Source organism: Schistocerca gregaria, chromosome 7 (assembly GCF_023897955.1).
Source record: "Schistocerca gregaria isolate iqSchGreg1 chromosome 7, iqSchGreg1.2, whole genome shotgun sequence".
NCBI lineage: Eukaryota > Metazoa > Arthropoda > Insecta > Orthoptera > Acrididae > Schistocerca > Schistocerca gregaria.
The window spans coordinates 347,547,064-347,562,015 of record NC_064926.1 but is presented as its reverse complement, the minus strand read 5'-3'; the positions used below and the strand labels follow the sequence as shown (position 1 = coordinate 347,562,015).

The window sequence follows — 14,952 nt, the reverse complement described above, 5'->3', positions numbered from 1 at the left end:
TTTCATTATCATCATCATCATTCGTGACAGTGGCTAGATTGGACTGTGTAAAAAAGTTGAACTGTTTAAAAATTGGCACATTGTACAGGCGCTGATGACTGCGCATTTGAGCGCCCCGCAAACCGAACATCAAAAATACCTCTAAAGAACTCTCATTGTAAGCAGAAATGTAGTATATAATATACTATGTTTGTTCATATTATATAATGTTCATTTTATTTCAGGGACCGATTAATAGCCAATGATTTCATACAAGTGAGAAAAGTTGCTGAACATGTGTATGAAAAGGTGTTGGGTGCTGGTTCTGAATCTGGCTCAGTAGCTGGTCCTAGTTCTCCCAGTGGAACAGATCCAGAAAGACAGGAAACAGGATCTATAGCTGAAGAAAGGGTTGAACTTCTGTGTAATGATCAGGTAATTAGTATTCATCACAGTGTTTTTAAATGAAGAAAAAGATTGATTGCTACTTACTGTATAGAGATGATGTTGAGTCACGGACAGGCACAACAGAAATACTGCTATACATGTGAGCTTTCGGCCTTCTTCTCACATAAAAAATACATGCAGATTCATGCAAGCTCAACTCACACACAGCCACTATCACTGACCGCTGAGGCCTCACTGTGTGTTTTCTATGTTTGGAGGCCTTTTTGCTGAAAGGTCACATTTATAGCAGTATTTTCAGTGTGCCTGTCTGCGACTCAACATCTCCTCTACATGGTAGTAGCAATGTATCCATTTCTCTATATTGTTATTATTCCATCCTCGATTATTCAGTATTGTAAAATGAATACTTGTTTATTATTACCATGTTATTTTAAATTATTCTAAGAAGAAAGATCATCAACATGAAATTACAATCAGAAAAAAAAGAGTCCTGTTTATCAAGAGGGTAGCAGATGTAGACACAATAAGGAACTATATGAAACTAGTTTTTAGAAGTAGATACTTCTCCATGAATGAAAATGAGTGGAAGAAATTACCTTGTTCAAAAATATGCATAGCAAAGTCACTAAGAAATAATGTTGAGGAAGACTCAGGATGACAAGAACAGAGGAAGACAATTGTTTTGTTCATGCCTATCAATGCTACTGTGTGATTAAATAAAAGCTTTGTCTGTGTTCCCTTGTGTGTTTTTTGAAAGCTTCACACAATAGACAGGGGTGGGATACGAGCATATTGTGGGTTCATAGTAACATTATTTTAAACATCTCACAATGTTGTGACTACACACACACACACACACACACACACACACACACACACACACACACACACACACACAGTTTTGTTTCACATGAATGTGATTATATTAGTACTCATCTCTCATGATAGAAATGAGGGACTCAGTTTGTTGTTCACTTACGACTGCAATGAGAAAATAAAAAGCTTCAAAATCTTTTAAAGAATTTAAATAAATATTCGATGTTGCAAATTGACTGTAATAATTATTGATTAGTAATGAAAAGGAACTTGTGAATGTCACAGTGACACAATATTGCTGTAAGAAATACATACTGTATGTGATAATCAAAGGCCATAATTGGATGAGACAAGATGAGAAGGAAAGATTTATTGTGCTAAGGAAGTTTATCTAGTATTTCAGAAATGACTGCACCTTCGTACAATGCTCAAAGTACAAATTTTGATCATACTGTTGTTTTTACATGTATCCATTTTTATTTCCTTCCGCCACCCTCCGTTTTTAGCCCTCGTTTTCCTCCTCCAAGAATCGTATTCAGTGTTTGTTTTTGTTTTTTTTTTTTTTTTTTTTTTTTTTTTTTTTTTTTTTTTTTTTTCTATTTCACACATTTTCTTAATAAAAAGCAAACAATTATTTTACATCTGCATCTACATACATACTGTATGTTGTGTGGTGGAGGGTATATTGTACCACCACTGGTCTTTTTTTTTTTTTTCCTGTTCCACTTGCAGATAGAGTGAAGGAAAAATGCCTGTCTATATGTCTTTGTACAAGCCCTAATTATCTTCGTGATCCTTACACAAAATGTATGGTGGTGGCTGTAGAATCATTCTGCAGTCATCTTCAAATCCCAGTTCTCTTAAATTTCCTCAGTAGTGTTCCACATAAAAGAACATCGTCCAGGCCACCTGAACTCACGAAGCATCTCCATAATACTTCTGTGTTAATCGAACCTACCAGTAACAAATCTAGCAGCAGATCGCCTAATTGCTTTAATGTCTTCCTTTAATTTGATCTGGTGGGGATCCCACACATTCAAGCATTACTGTTATGTACATGGTCTCCTTTACAGATGAATTATACTTCCATAAAATTCTCCCAATAAACTGAAGTTATTCATTCGTCTTCCCGCTGCCATTGTTATGTGCTAATTTTGAATCAGGTGGCTACATTTTTAGGTTACTGGATTTTTGTATTCCATTAATTGCTTCAGAAGGACTGTCTAGGCCTTGCGGATGAAATGTGGTCATTCCATGTTAGATGACCTAAGTTTCCTATCTCAACCATTTTCACTTTTATTGAAATTTGTACAGAATATACTTAACGGGCTTACACGAACTTGTACCATGTGGAATGTGGTGTAGTTAATAAACCCTTTTTCACAGAGTCACATTCTTCAACTCTAGAAATGTTCAAAAAAATTCTCAACATTGGCAGGTCATTGTATACTACAACTTGCTATCATGCAACAATGTTTTGTGTAGAACAGTGAAATAGTAAAAATGTGCAATGAGGATGCATTCTGTTGTTCTAGTCTCTCTTCAAAGTTGCTGAAAAATTTTGTCATGTCAGTTTTTTGCGGTATCATAACAAGGAATCAGAAGTGAGCCAAAGGCACTGAAAAGATGGTCATTCTTCATTGTATTGTCAGTTTGCTTACTGAATTATGAATGTTCCTAAAAATGTATTCACTATATTATTTGCCTCAAAAATTACCCAAAAATAGTAAATGTATCAAATCGTGTCTGTAACTGGCACCACATATTGTAAAATTGATACCACTGAGTTTATAAGCATTGCTACTAACTAAAAAGTGCACATTTAAGTCTATCAGTAACATCTATTTTCATTTTGATGTTCTTTGATGGTGCAAGTATTTGGCTTAAAGTTTGTATTTTTATCAATAAATTGTAATGCAATTTGTTAATTTAGTGGCCAGTAACATTTATATTTCCATTTCCTTGAAACATGTTTGAAGCATTGTGACCCTATGGGTTCATTATTGTGTTGAACTATACTAAACAGTGGACAGAAAAAGAGAAGAGAAGAATCACCTTAAGCTGGCTCAATATCTGGAAAGATCGATAGACTCTTATGGAAGCATGGCATCCATTGTATTTCGCTCCCATCAACAAAGATAAAAAAGTTCCTTTGAAATATTTAAGGTGATGTAGGGCCCCAAAAGCCAGTTGTGAACTGCATTCCAAGCAAATTTGGCATGTCTTACGTTGGGAAATCGTATTGTAACAGTCAAAGGATGTCGGTGACACACTTGACTGAAACTACCAAGCAAATCAGCTGTAACCGAACACTGCTTTGAAAATAGTTAAGAAATGAAATATGATGAGAGCAACACCATGCTGCAAACTCAGGCACTAAAGGTGCCAGGAAATCTAATAACTCAGTACGGAGGTTTAAACTGAAACAAGGCTTGGGGTCCAGCACTCGACTTTTTTTTAAGATATCATATCCACTAGAGCTGGTAAATGTGAAAAATATACAAAGAAATAAATGATCTGGCCAGTACTTAGCTCAATACAGCTGACAGTCACACAAACCTAATGAAAATACATTACTGGCCATTAAAATTGCTACACCATGAAGATGACGTGCTACAGACACGAAATCTAACCGACAGGAAGAAGGTGCTGTGATATGCAAATGATTAGCTTTTCAGAGCATTCACACGTGGTTGGCGCGGGTGGCAACACCTACAACATGCTGACATGAGGAAAGTTTCCAACCGATTTCTCATACACAAACAGCAGTTGACCGCCATTGCCTGGTGAAACATTGTTGTGGTGCCTCGTGTAAGGAGGAGAAATGCGTACCATCACGTTTCAGACTTTGATAAAGGTCAGATTGTAGCCTATTGCGATTTCAGTTTATTGACATTGCTGCTCGCGTTGGTCGAGATCCAATAACTGTTAGCAGAATATGGAATCAGTGGATTCAGGAGGGTAATATGAACACCATGCTGGATCCCAACGGCCTCGTATCACTAGCAGTCGAAATGACAGGCATCTTATCCGCAGCCATGCGGCTACGTCTCGATCCCTGAGTGAGCAGATGGGGACGTTTGCAAGACAACAACCATTTGCACGAACAGTTTGACGTCGTTTGCAGCAGCACAGACTGTCAGCTCAGAGACCGTGGCTGCGATTACCCTTGACACTGCATTTGCATTGACGGCACTTTGAACAGTGGACGTTACATTTCAGATGTGTTACAACCCGTGGTTCTACCCTTCATTGGATCCCTGCAAAACCCTACATTTCAGCAGGATAATGCACGATCGCATGTTGGAGGTCCTGTATGGGCCTTTCTGGATATAGAAAATGTTAGACTGCTACCCTGGCCAGCACATTCTCCAGATCTCTCACCAAGTGAAAATGTTGGTCACAATACGCCAGGTACTACTCTTGAAAAACTGTGGTATCATGTTGAAACTACATGGGCAGCTGTACCTGTACATGCCATCCAATCTCTGTTTGACTCAATGCCCAGGCATATCAAGGTCGTTATCAGGGCCAGAGGTGGTAGTTCTGTGTAATTTCTCAGGATCTATGCACCCAAATTGAGTGAAAAAGTAATCACATGTCAGTTCTAGGATAAAACATTTGTCCAATGAATACCTGTTTATCATCTGCATTTCTTCTTGGTGTAGCAATTTTAATGGCCAGTAGTGTAAATAAAATTTAGCTTTTAGAAAATTGTTCCTTCATCAGGGAGGAGAGAGGAAAAAATTGTTTAAGAAGTGAAGATGGATGCACTCACAATCCAGGGTATGAGATGACAAGGGGAACCTAAGCAAAGATGGAGTAAAGGGTGTCAAAGGGAAGCCAAAGATTACACAACATGAGTACTGTGTCAGCTTCAAAGTAAAGTAGATTGACTGAGAAGTAAAGAAGAGTAGGTTAGAAATAACAGAACAGAATTATTTTGAGTTTAATAATGAATTCTGGTTGCAAAGTGAAGGATAACCAGTGGGATCTCCAGTGTCTGAAACCATAGCAAACATATTTATGAGCCATGTAGAACAGATTATATTTAACAAAATAGTGCCAAATAGGTACAACATTCTGTACTGGATTAGATATATGGATGACCTCTTATGCCTGATAGATAAACCAAACAATAAAATTGTCTAGTTACACACAGACATAAATTCTTTTAATGATAAGATACATTTTACAATAGAGAAAGAGCAAAATAGTTAAATTACATGGACAGCACCATAAAAAATTCACATCAACCAACACATATTTGCCATATACCAAAAACCGACAACAACAGACACAATTATACATGAGATGTCACAACACCCCAATTCTCAAAAGCAGGCAGCACTTAAAAACATGCTCCACAGACTAAACACAGTACCATTAGATACAGATAATTACAAAAAAGAAATTAGTACTATAATACAAATAGCCACAAACAATGGATACAAAGCGAATTTAGTAACAAAAGCTAAACAAGAAACAGAAAAGAACAAACACCCAACTGTCACCAACAAAAGGACAAAATCACACACAAACTAATGCACAAAATACAAGAATAGGAACAACACACAGTGTGAAAGAAACAGAAAGTAAAAGATGGTACAGTGACATATACACACACACACAGAACATCCAATATTTTCAAAAAAAAACAAGGCACGCAAATAGCACACCAAACCAACAACTCAATTCAGAAACACTTCCCAAAAACAAAACAAAAAACAAACTGATAGGCAGACAGTGTTTGTTGGTAATGAGGATCACCCTGTGGCTAAACATGCCTTGGTGCACAGCCAGCACATCTTGGCGCAGTGTTACACCGTCCGGGTTATCTGGATACTTCCCATTTCCTGAACTTCCCCACCCTTTAACGTGTTTTTTTCCTCATCACCTAAGACAGCTTCATCCTGACCCACAGCTTCTTCACTTTTGAAGGCCAGACATACCAACAATTAAAGGATACAGCCATGGGTACCAGGATGGCCCCCTCGTATGCCAACCTATTTATGGGTCGCTTAGAGGAAGCCTTCTTGATTACCCAAGCCTGCCAACCCAAAGTTTGGTACAGATTTATTGATGACATCTTCATGATCTGGGCTCACAGTGAACAACAACTCCAGAATTTCTTCTCCAACCTCAAATCCTTCGGTTCCGTCAGATTCACCTGGTCCTACTCCAAATCCCATGCCACTTTTCTTGACGTTGACCTCCATCTGTCCAATGGCCAGCTTCACACATCCGTCCACATCAAACCCACCAACAAGCAACAGTACCTCCATTATGACAGCTGCCACCCATTCCATATCAAACGGTCCCTTCCCTACAGCCTAGGCCTTCGTGGCAAACAAATCTGCTCCAGTCCTGAATCCCTGAACCATTATACCAACAACCTGAAAACAGCTTTCGCATCCCGCAACTACCCTCCCGACCTGGTACAGAAGCAAATAACCAGAGCCACTTCCTCATCCTCTCAAACCCAGAACCTCTCACTGAAGAACCCCAAAAGTGCCCCACTTGTGACAGGATACTTCCCGGGACTGGATCAGACTCTGAATGTGGCTCTCCAGTAGAGATACGACTTCCTAAAATCCTGCCCCGAAATGTGATCCATCATTCATGAAATCCTCCCCACTCCACCAACAGTGTCTTTCCGCCGTCCACCTAACCTTCGTTACCTCTTGGTCCATCCCTATGAAATCCCCAAACCACCTTCCCTACCCTCTGGCTCCTACCCTTGCAACTGCCCCCGGTGTAAAACCTGTCCTATGCACCCTCCCACCACCACCTACTCCAGTCCTGTAACCCGGAAGGTGTACACGATCAAAGGCAGAGCCACGTGTGAAAGCACCCATGTGATTTACCAACTGACCTGCCTACACTGTGACACTTTTTGTGTGGGAATGACCAGCAACAAACTGCCCATTTGCATGAATGGACACAGGCAGACAGTGTTTGTTGGTAATGAGGATCACCCTGTGGCTAAACATGCCTTGGTACACGGCCAGCACATCTTGGCACAGTGTTACAATGTCCAGGTTATCTGGATACTTCCCACCAACACCAACCTATCCAAAATCCTGAGATGGGAACTAGCCCTTCAATATATTCTCTCTTCTCGTTATCCACCAGGCCTCAATCTCCGCTTATTTCAAGTTGGCGCCACTCATACCTCACCTGTCATTCAACATCATCTTTGCCTCCACACTTCCGCCTTGACTTACATCTCTGCCCATACTCTTTGCCTTGAAATATGTCTGCTTGTGTCCGTGTATGTATGGATGGATATGCGTGTATGTGCATGTGTGTGCGCACGAGTATATACCATCCTTTTTTCCCCCTAAGGTAAGTCTTTCCGCTCCCGGGATTGGAATGGCTCCTTACCCTCTCCCTTAAAACCCACATCCTTTCATCTTTCCTTCTCCTTCCATCTTTCCTGACGAAGCAACCGCCGGTTGCGAAAGCTCGAAATTTTGTGTGTGTGTTTGTGTGTTATTTTATTGTGCCTGTCTACTGGCGCTTTCCCCCTTGGTAAGTCTTGGAATCTTTGTTTTTAATATATATATATAAAGTAGATCAACTTTTGCAGAACACTTACACCAACACCAACATAAAATTACAACCAGAGACACAGACATGGAAATCATAGGATCAACAAGGACAAAAAACATCTCATCACCTTACAAGAAAACTACCACATCCAAAAAAGCCATAAAAGAAAAGAAACAACTGATAAATGATCAGTTCAGCTTGGCAAACCACACTCTCTTTAAACTGATTGACCACTTAATATAACATTAAAAGTACTCATATAACCACAGGCTCCGTTTACCACTCCCAATTCCTCCCATATTCTGTCCTATAATCACTGTCGAAGCCCATCCATTTCTCTCTCTCTCTCTCCCCCCCCCCCCCCTCCCCCAGCAAAAAAAAAAAAAGCTCCACTATGTGTCTACCTACATACAAGACAATTCCACGAACTCCACCCCCACCTCTCTCTCTCTCTCTCTCTCTCTCTCTCTCTCTCTCTCTCTCTCTCTCTTCACACACACACAAATTGTTTCATCGGTTAGCAACACTCACAATGTGAACAAAATAAATGAACAGGCACTGTGGCAGTGAAGGTAGAAAAACAGTTAAGAAAGTCGATTGTAAATAGTGCTGCACTGGAAATACTGCAGAATACCAAAAACTGCCAAGTGCAGATGTGTAATGAAGCCTGTTGACATCTGCCACTGCTAGCAAGAAGGGAAGGAGTAGATAATGTAAAGAAACACCATAAGTCCCTTGCAGACCCACTTTATAACAAAAATGCTGTTTTTAAGCTAAAAAATAAAAAAAAGTACCAACATATGTATACAATTTACAGAATAACGACAGAAGAAGCTTTGTAAATAAAAGCAAAATGCATCTGGTGTAATTCTCAGGTCTTAACAGCCGCTGTGGGAGATGTCCACACAAACAAATGTATGAGGAAAGTGTGTTTATTGTCTTAATTACAGAATTGACCCTGATAAAAAATGATTAGTAGAACATGTGTAACTGAAAACTGTGATGTGGAGAGGGAGAGGTCTGGAAGATTATCTGTCCAGCAACAGAGAAGAATGGCTATTGATGATGAATGTTGATGATCAATAAAATAATAATAAGTCATAGAAAGAACTAATGGCCCCAGCATTGTGGATGTGAATTATCTTACTGGATCATTACCACACTGTTCAGTGTGTTATCATACAGACTAGTCGCTGTGTAGTTTTCTCTCTGTGTGGTTGTCGTAAAACCTTTCCTCTGCCCATAAATGATCCTGCAAACTTATAAAACATTTATTGTGAAGAGTTTTGGCAACAATAATCATCTATCCTCAAAATATGAACTATCAGACTCTGCTTGCATAGATATAGCCCCTTTCACTAAATTACTTCTCTTGTCTTCACAAAACCAACAACAATACCACAGGAAATTGATTCAAGTTTTAACTTGGAAACTTGCAGATGAAGTATTGCAAGATATGTCTTGTCTTTATTTTGTGACTACCATAAAAGTTAACAGTGAGTGAATTATGTTATCTTATATATTGAGACAGGCAAATTATGTGTAAATGATAAAGCAACAAATGATGTGAAATCAGTGGTTTTTACTGAAATAATACAAAATTGGCTGTGTCTACAAAATGTCATGAAATTTACTATTTTCTTCATACCTGCGTAAAAATATTATACATCTGTAAGCAGTAGTTTATAGATACTGGTAACTGACCATTACTTAATTTTGAAATAGGATCTTTACTTTTGTTCTGAATGTTGAGGTACACATATAACCTTAAAAATGATATTCGTTTCCTGTTTAAAAGCTGATTCGTGGATGGGACTTCACTGGTAACAATTTTAGGTGCTGAACCCATATTTCCTGACCCATTTGTACAACAACAGGTACATGCAAGTCTGAGTTTCTAGCAGCAGTTGTTTTGTTTCAATGTTAGGATGATGACGTCCACCTCCGTAGCACAGTGCTAGGGTTACCACCTACCATGCGAGGGGGCCCAGGTTCGATTCTCGGCAGGGGACTGAGTGTCGTGTGTCGTTCATCATTTTCATTGTTATTGACATGCAAGTCACCGAAGTGGCATCAACTAAAAAGACTTGCCGTGCCGAACCCCAAAGTGGATATCCTGGCCAATAAATGCCACACAATAATTTCATTTCATGGGATGATAATGATTAACTCTACTAGTTATGACATGACAAACAGCCTGTAACATATATCTGGAATGGCAGGCCTCTGCAACATAGATATTCTGAACAGATACAAATACCTTCAAAATTTAGTGAAATAACAACCTCCCATGCCATTGTCAAAAGTTTGCTGTTGTACTGAAGGCAGTTTGACTGCCATGTTCCAATATAGACTCAAAGTGGCAGTTTTCACATTATACAGGGTGTCCTGTTTATCTTGACCTCAGGTAACATTTTGCAAGAAGTAAAATAAAAAATGTATCAAGCAAATGCTGTTTAATGGTGAACATTTGCCAATATGATTGCTTTTCATATAACATTGCTTTTTACGAAGATATGAATAGCAGTGCATCTTTTTAAATAGCACCCAGTGCACAATTCATGTATAGATGATTTTATTAAAAACATGACACGAAACTGAGTTTGACTCTCTTGTACTAGTACACAGTACGCGTATTGTGGGTAACATAACTCATCTGCTTGCTCCAGTTGACAGTAAACAGTTGAAGGTTTGTGTGAGTGCGGAGTATGCCAATGAAGAGAAGATTGAAATGTAAGGTAACAGAACAGTAATTGCAATAATGATGTATTATTTAGGATACAGGTATTTGTTGTGCAGTATTATAGTACTTATGAATGATAACTTGTGTACAATAAAGACAGTCCTTAATTAAAAACTGCATCACCATTACTTTTCTTTTATTATGATTGAAGGTAGTCATATTGCAACTTAGGGAGAAGAACTGTATAGATAGTGTTATTCTGACTATAATCCACTTTCCCACCTTATTGTAATTACTGTTCTGCTAAGTTATATTCTCCACAGATAAGCTGCAAAGTTATTTGTTTTAATACCTTCGAAGTAAAGTTTTCTTAAATAATGGAAATATGTGAGATGTGTGATGTTGGTAAATAAAATAAAATCGATACTTGTGTGTTAATTTTCAACATAAAACTCAAAAACAGTGAAATACAACAAAAATAAAGAGCCTGTTTGAAAAATAAGCTATCAAAAATAACTCTGGAATTGGCAAAAAATACAGCCGAAACTATCAAACTTGCCCCTCCTCGATCTCTTTTCCTCTTGCTTAGAAAAATTTAATCACATTTACCTTCACAGTAGCCCAAAGTATAAACTAAAATTACTTTATGTAAAGTTAATTATGCAAATTTAACATTGATTGTAGCTTTGTGCTTTAAACTGCGCAGTAACAATGAGGAAGTTTATTGAAAATGGATTGTATCAGTTTATCGTAAGAGTTACTCAAGCTATCTAGCAAGCAATTGCAAGTTATGAATTTCTATCTTTTAAATAATTGTTAAAAAGTAGAATGTTTATTTCACTTGTGCTCATTATGTAATCAATTACATTATTGTTTGCAGGTCCTAGATTCAAATATGGATCTTCGAACAGTGAGACATTTCATCTGGAAATCATCCACTGACCTTATGCTACATTATAGACCACTGAAATAGTACCAGGGTTGCCCCGCTGTGTTGTGGTTAATGCGCAAGCGGAATAGTTAGATGAACATAAGCTGACAGATTATGAATGTGGAACTGGCCAGTACATAAGGAATACTGTTATTGTTAGAAAGCAGTTATTCATATTACTTATTGACTGGTTACATTCTGCAATGAGCAAACTTTCCACAATTACAGTGCTCAAAATTGCAATTAGTTACATGTGAGTTGCTGTAAGGGAAGTTCTAAGTGAATTTATACACCCATCAGCCAGTTGTTCCTGCCAACACGTGCTACGTATATGATGACAGTGTTTAAAAGTGGAATCTGATTTTTAACTTTTCCATGGGTTACATTCCACTGAATTTAACTGATCTGTATATTTCTCATAGCTGTAAATATTGTATAATATGTCAGAAACATTTATTACTGAAATATATCGTATAAATATTAATTTGTAACCATAGGGTCTTACTTTTATCATTATTTGTATCTTGTTATTGTATTGATGTATTAGTAATTTTGTCAGTGTTATGCCTCATATTCTTCACTTATTTTCCTTTTATATTTCATGAACGTGTATTATAATTATGAATGACATCTCTAAAATGGAAAATGTGTGTGTGTGTGTGTGTGTGTGTGTGTGTGTGTGTGTGTGTGTGTGTGAGAGAGAGAGAGAGAGAGAGAGAGAGAGAGAGAGAGAGAGAGACTGGATTAATTGGCCTGTATATAAGAAATATTGCCTTTTGTATACTATTTATCCACCTGTCCTACTGTTTGTGATGTTGAATCTGTTATCAGGTTATTCTTCAGTGTCATGTACATACCTCATTGTGACATATCTTTGTACAAATTTAAATGTCACTTACTTCCAGTATTGTAAGTGCTGGGAGCTGAAGTCGGAAAGAAATTTTAAATGTGTATTCACTGGCATTGAGTTGCTTAAGTAATCAAAGACTTTAATGGTAACATTATATGCGATTCCCTTTGCAAGCAAGGGTTCCAGTCTCAGAACATGTAGAAGACAATTATTTTATTCACAAGAATTATTGCAGAAAAGGTTGTGACACCTTGTTCATGTGATAAACAGTGACTGTTTAAAATTGTATTTTTTCTTTACTTGTGTTAACCAGATTGTGTTTTGCAGATGTTTAAAATGCTGGTACCAAATTACAAAAACAGAAAATGTATTAAAGTTTTTGTTTGTTGGTCATGTTTTCTCAAGCATTGAGTTATTGGTTTACTTTAATCTGTTGCATGTTTTATGCTGTCAGATAAAGTAATGATTTAAATTCCACAGTTGCAGTACTTTATTGTTTTACATGCTTTTGTGATACTTAAAAGTAATTAAGTACTACTCATTGAGTCATGCCAGAACATAATGCTATGTTCAAAAGCCAAGGAATAGTACAAGTTAAACATGCAGCTTATATGCTGATTTACAGTAATAAAATATTAAAAAAATGTGATCCTTTTTGTCCATTTATTGTGACATAAGTTACATTGAATGAGAAAATGGACAGGCTCTTGCATTTTTCCAGTGATGTTATAGTGTACAAATGATTGAATTGTTTTGTTTCTTTATGTACCTGTGCACCACCACCCCACTTCCCTCTTTCCCCAGTTGTATGAAATTGAAAAAGCTACATCAATGTGCCCACTGGTACACACAGAAATTTTGGTAAACAGAAAATAATATCAGACTTCAAAAACTTGGGTGAGTGATTGCAGAGCAAGACCATTGAAAGAATAATAATAATTTCCTACTCTCTACAATTTATAACTTGAAATTGAAAGATGGAAAGTTTGCAAATTGGTAACTCTGATGAGGAATCCACCATTACATCCCGTAACGTATTGGGACTTAGGATTCTGGGCAGTCCCAACGTCTGTGGTCATGATGAGATGGATTATATTGAGAGCTTTCTAAGTTTAATTTAAAGAAGAGGTACTACTATATAACTTAAATATCAATCCTCTTCTGAAAATTGGGAAATAGAAGGAATTGGAATTACTTCACAAGAGAACCATATACCAATTTTAGCAGTGCAGGAAACCAGATTCTTAGATGAGAATGTTGATGACATGCAACATTATAGAATTTGTAAAGGGAAACCACTAATAAGAATGGAAAAGATGTCAGTATTTGTAACAGCATTTAATGCAAGCAAAAAAGTCATAGATAGTGCAACAGAATTTACATTGGAGTCACAAAGAATGTGCAAGAATAAAAGCTGTACTCTTATTAATTTCCATGCACCTAACAGAAGAAATGTGAAGAAAGTAAATAAATTTGGGAACTTATAGAATCTGAAATCTCCAATGTACCTAAAAACAAACAGAAATGGTGAAAAATTTGTCAGTATGTGTAAAACATACCAGTAAAAACTGATATCCACACATTTTCACAAACTACCACAAAGAGCCAAAATTTGGATATCTCTAAATTCAAACTTTGGGGAATTTCGACCATATCACATAGCCTTATCTAAAAGGAATATTGTGAAAATTATAAATTTAAGTAATCAAATGGGAATTTGGTTCGAATCTTTCTCTCTCTAAGATAAAAATATGATTTCTTCCATAAAAAAAAAAAGACCACAAAAGTCATCAGATATAACTCGGCTACAGCTAATATTCAACAGAAAAAACAGAAAAATTCAGAGAAGAAAGATTATAAATGATTTAAATCTGCTTTTTGAGAACATTTGGAAAACAGAAGGTTCCAGAAAAATGGAAATAGCATTAATCCACCCGCCACTTAAAAAGGGAGGCAGACAATGTGTCAACAGTTACAGAGGAGTGTTACTTCTGCTAGTGGCATACAAATTATTATTAAAAAAAATCCTGGACAAAGTTGTAGAAACTTAAGACAAACAGTTGAGAGAACATCAGGAAGGTTTTCAAAAGGGAAGATCCTGCACAGAACAGATATTTAGCTTAAAGTCAATAATTTGCCACAGTATATTGCCCAGCAAACCTATAATAGTACCATTTATGAGTTTAAAAATGCATTTGATTTGATAGACAAATTCATTAAATAATTTGGTGTTAAAGGAAAATTAGCAAACATAATGAGGAACTCTAACAAAGATGGTATCCAAAGTTAAATTTATGGGAGAACTATTTCAGCCATTTGAAGGACTGGTGTTAGACAAGGGGATGGTTTATCACCTTTACTGTTTAACTACATTCTAAAAAAAAAAGTGATGTAAGGATCTGGAATATGGAGCTAAAGAATCACAAAATTGAACCAATAATTCTTTGAAGGAAAATAAGTGGAATTAACATACACTGCCTGGCTTTTACATATGATTTTGTAATACTTTCAAAAAATCTGAGAGATGCAGACATTTAAGTAAATCTTCTGGAAGAAATATCAAATAGAACTGGTCTCAAAATTTCAGCCAAAAAAACAAAAACCATTCGAAAAAATATTGCACCAAAATTCATAGAAACACAAAATAGGTAAAATAGAATAAGTAAATTCAAATTTCTCAGAGAAAGTTGGACTGACCATGAATGATTGATCATGTACGCAACAGATTGT

The 14,952-nt window shown here is 37.0% G+C and overlaps 1 protein-coding gene across 1 annotated transcript in view; it reads left to right on the top strand.

The window, feature by feature from the left end:
* LOC126281400 (WD repeat-containing protein 48) overlaps nt 1–12,871 on the top strand; it is a 156,719-nt gene extending 143,848 nt beyond the window's left edge. Inside the window, exons 12-13 of the mRNA XM_049980333.1 lie at nt 225–414; nt 11,322–12,871. Of these exons, the coding sequence (XP_049836290.1) occupies nt 225–414; nt 11,322–11,414 (283 nt within the window). The 3' untranslated portion in view covers nt 11,415–12,871. The remainder of the gene's footprint in view (nt 1–224; nt 415–11,321) is intronic.
* Nucleotides 12,872–14,952: the final 2,081 nt, after the last annotated feature.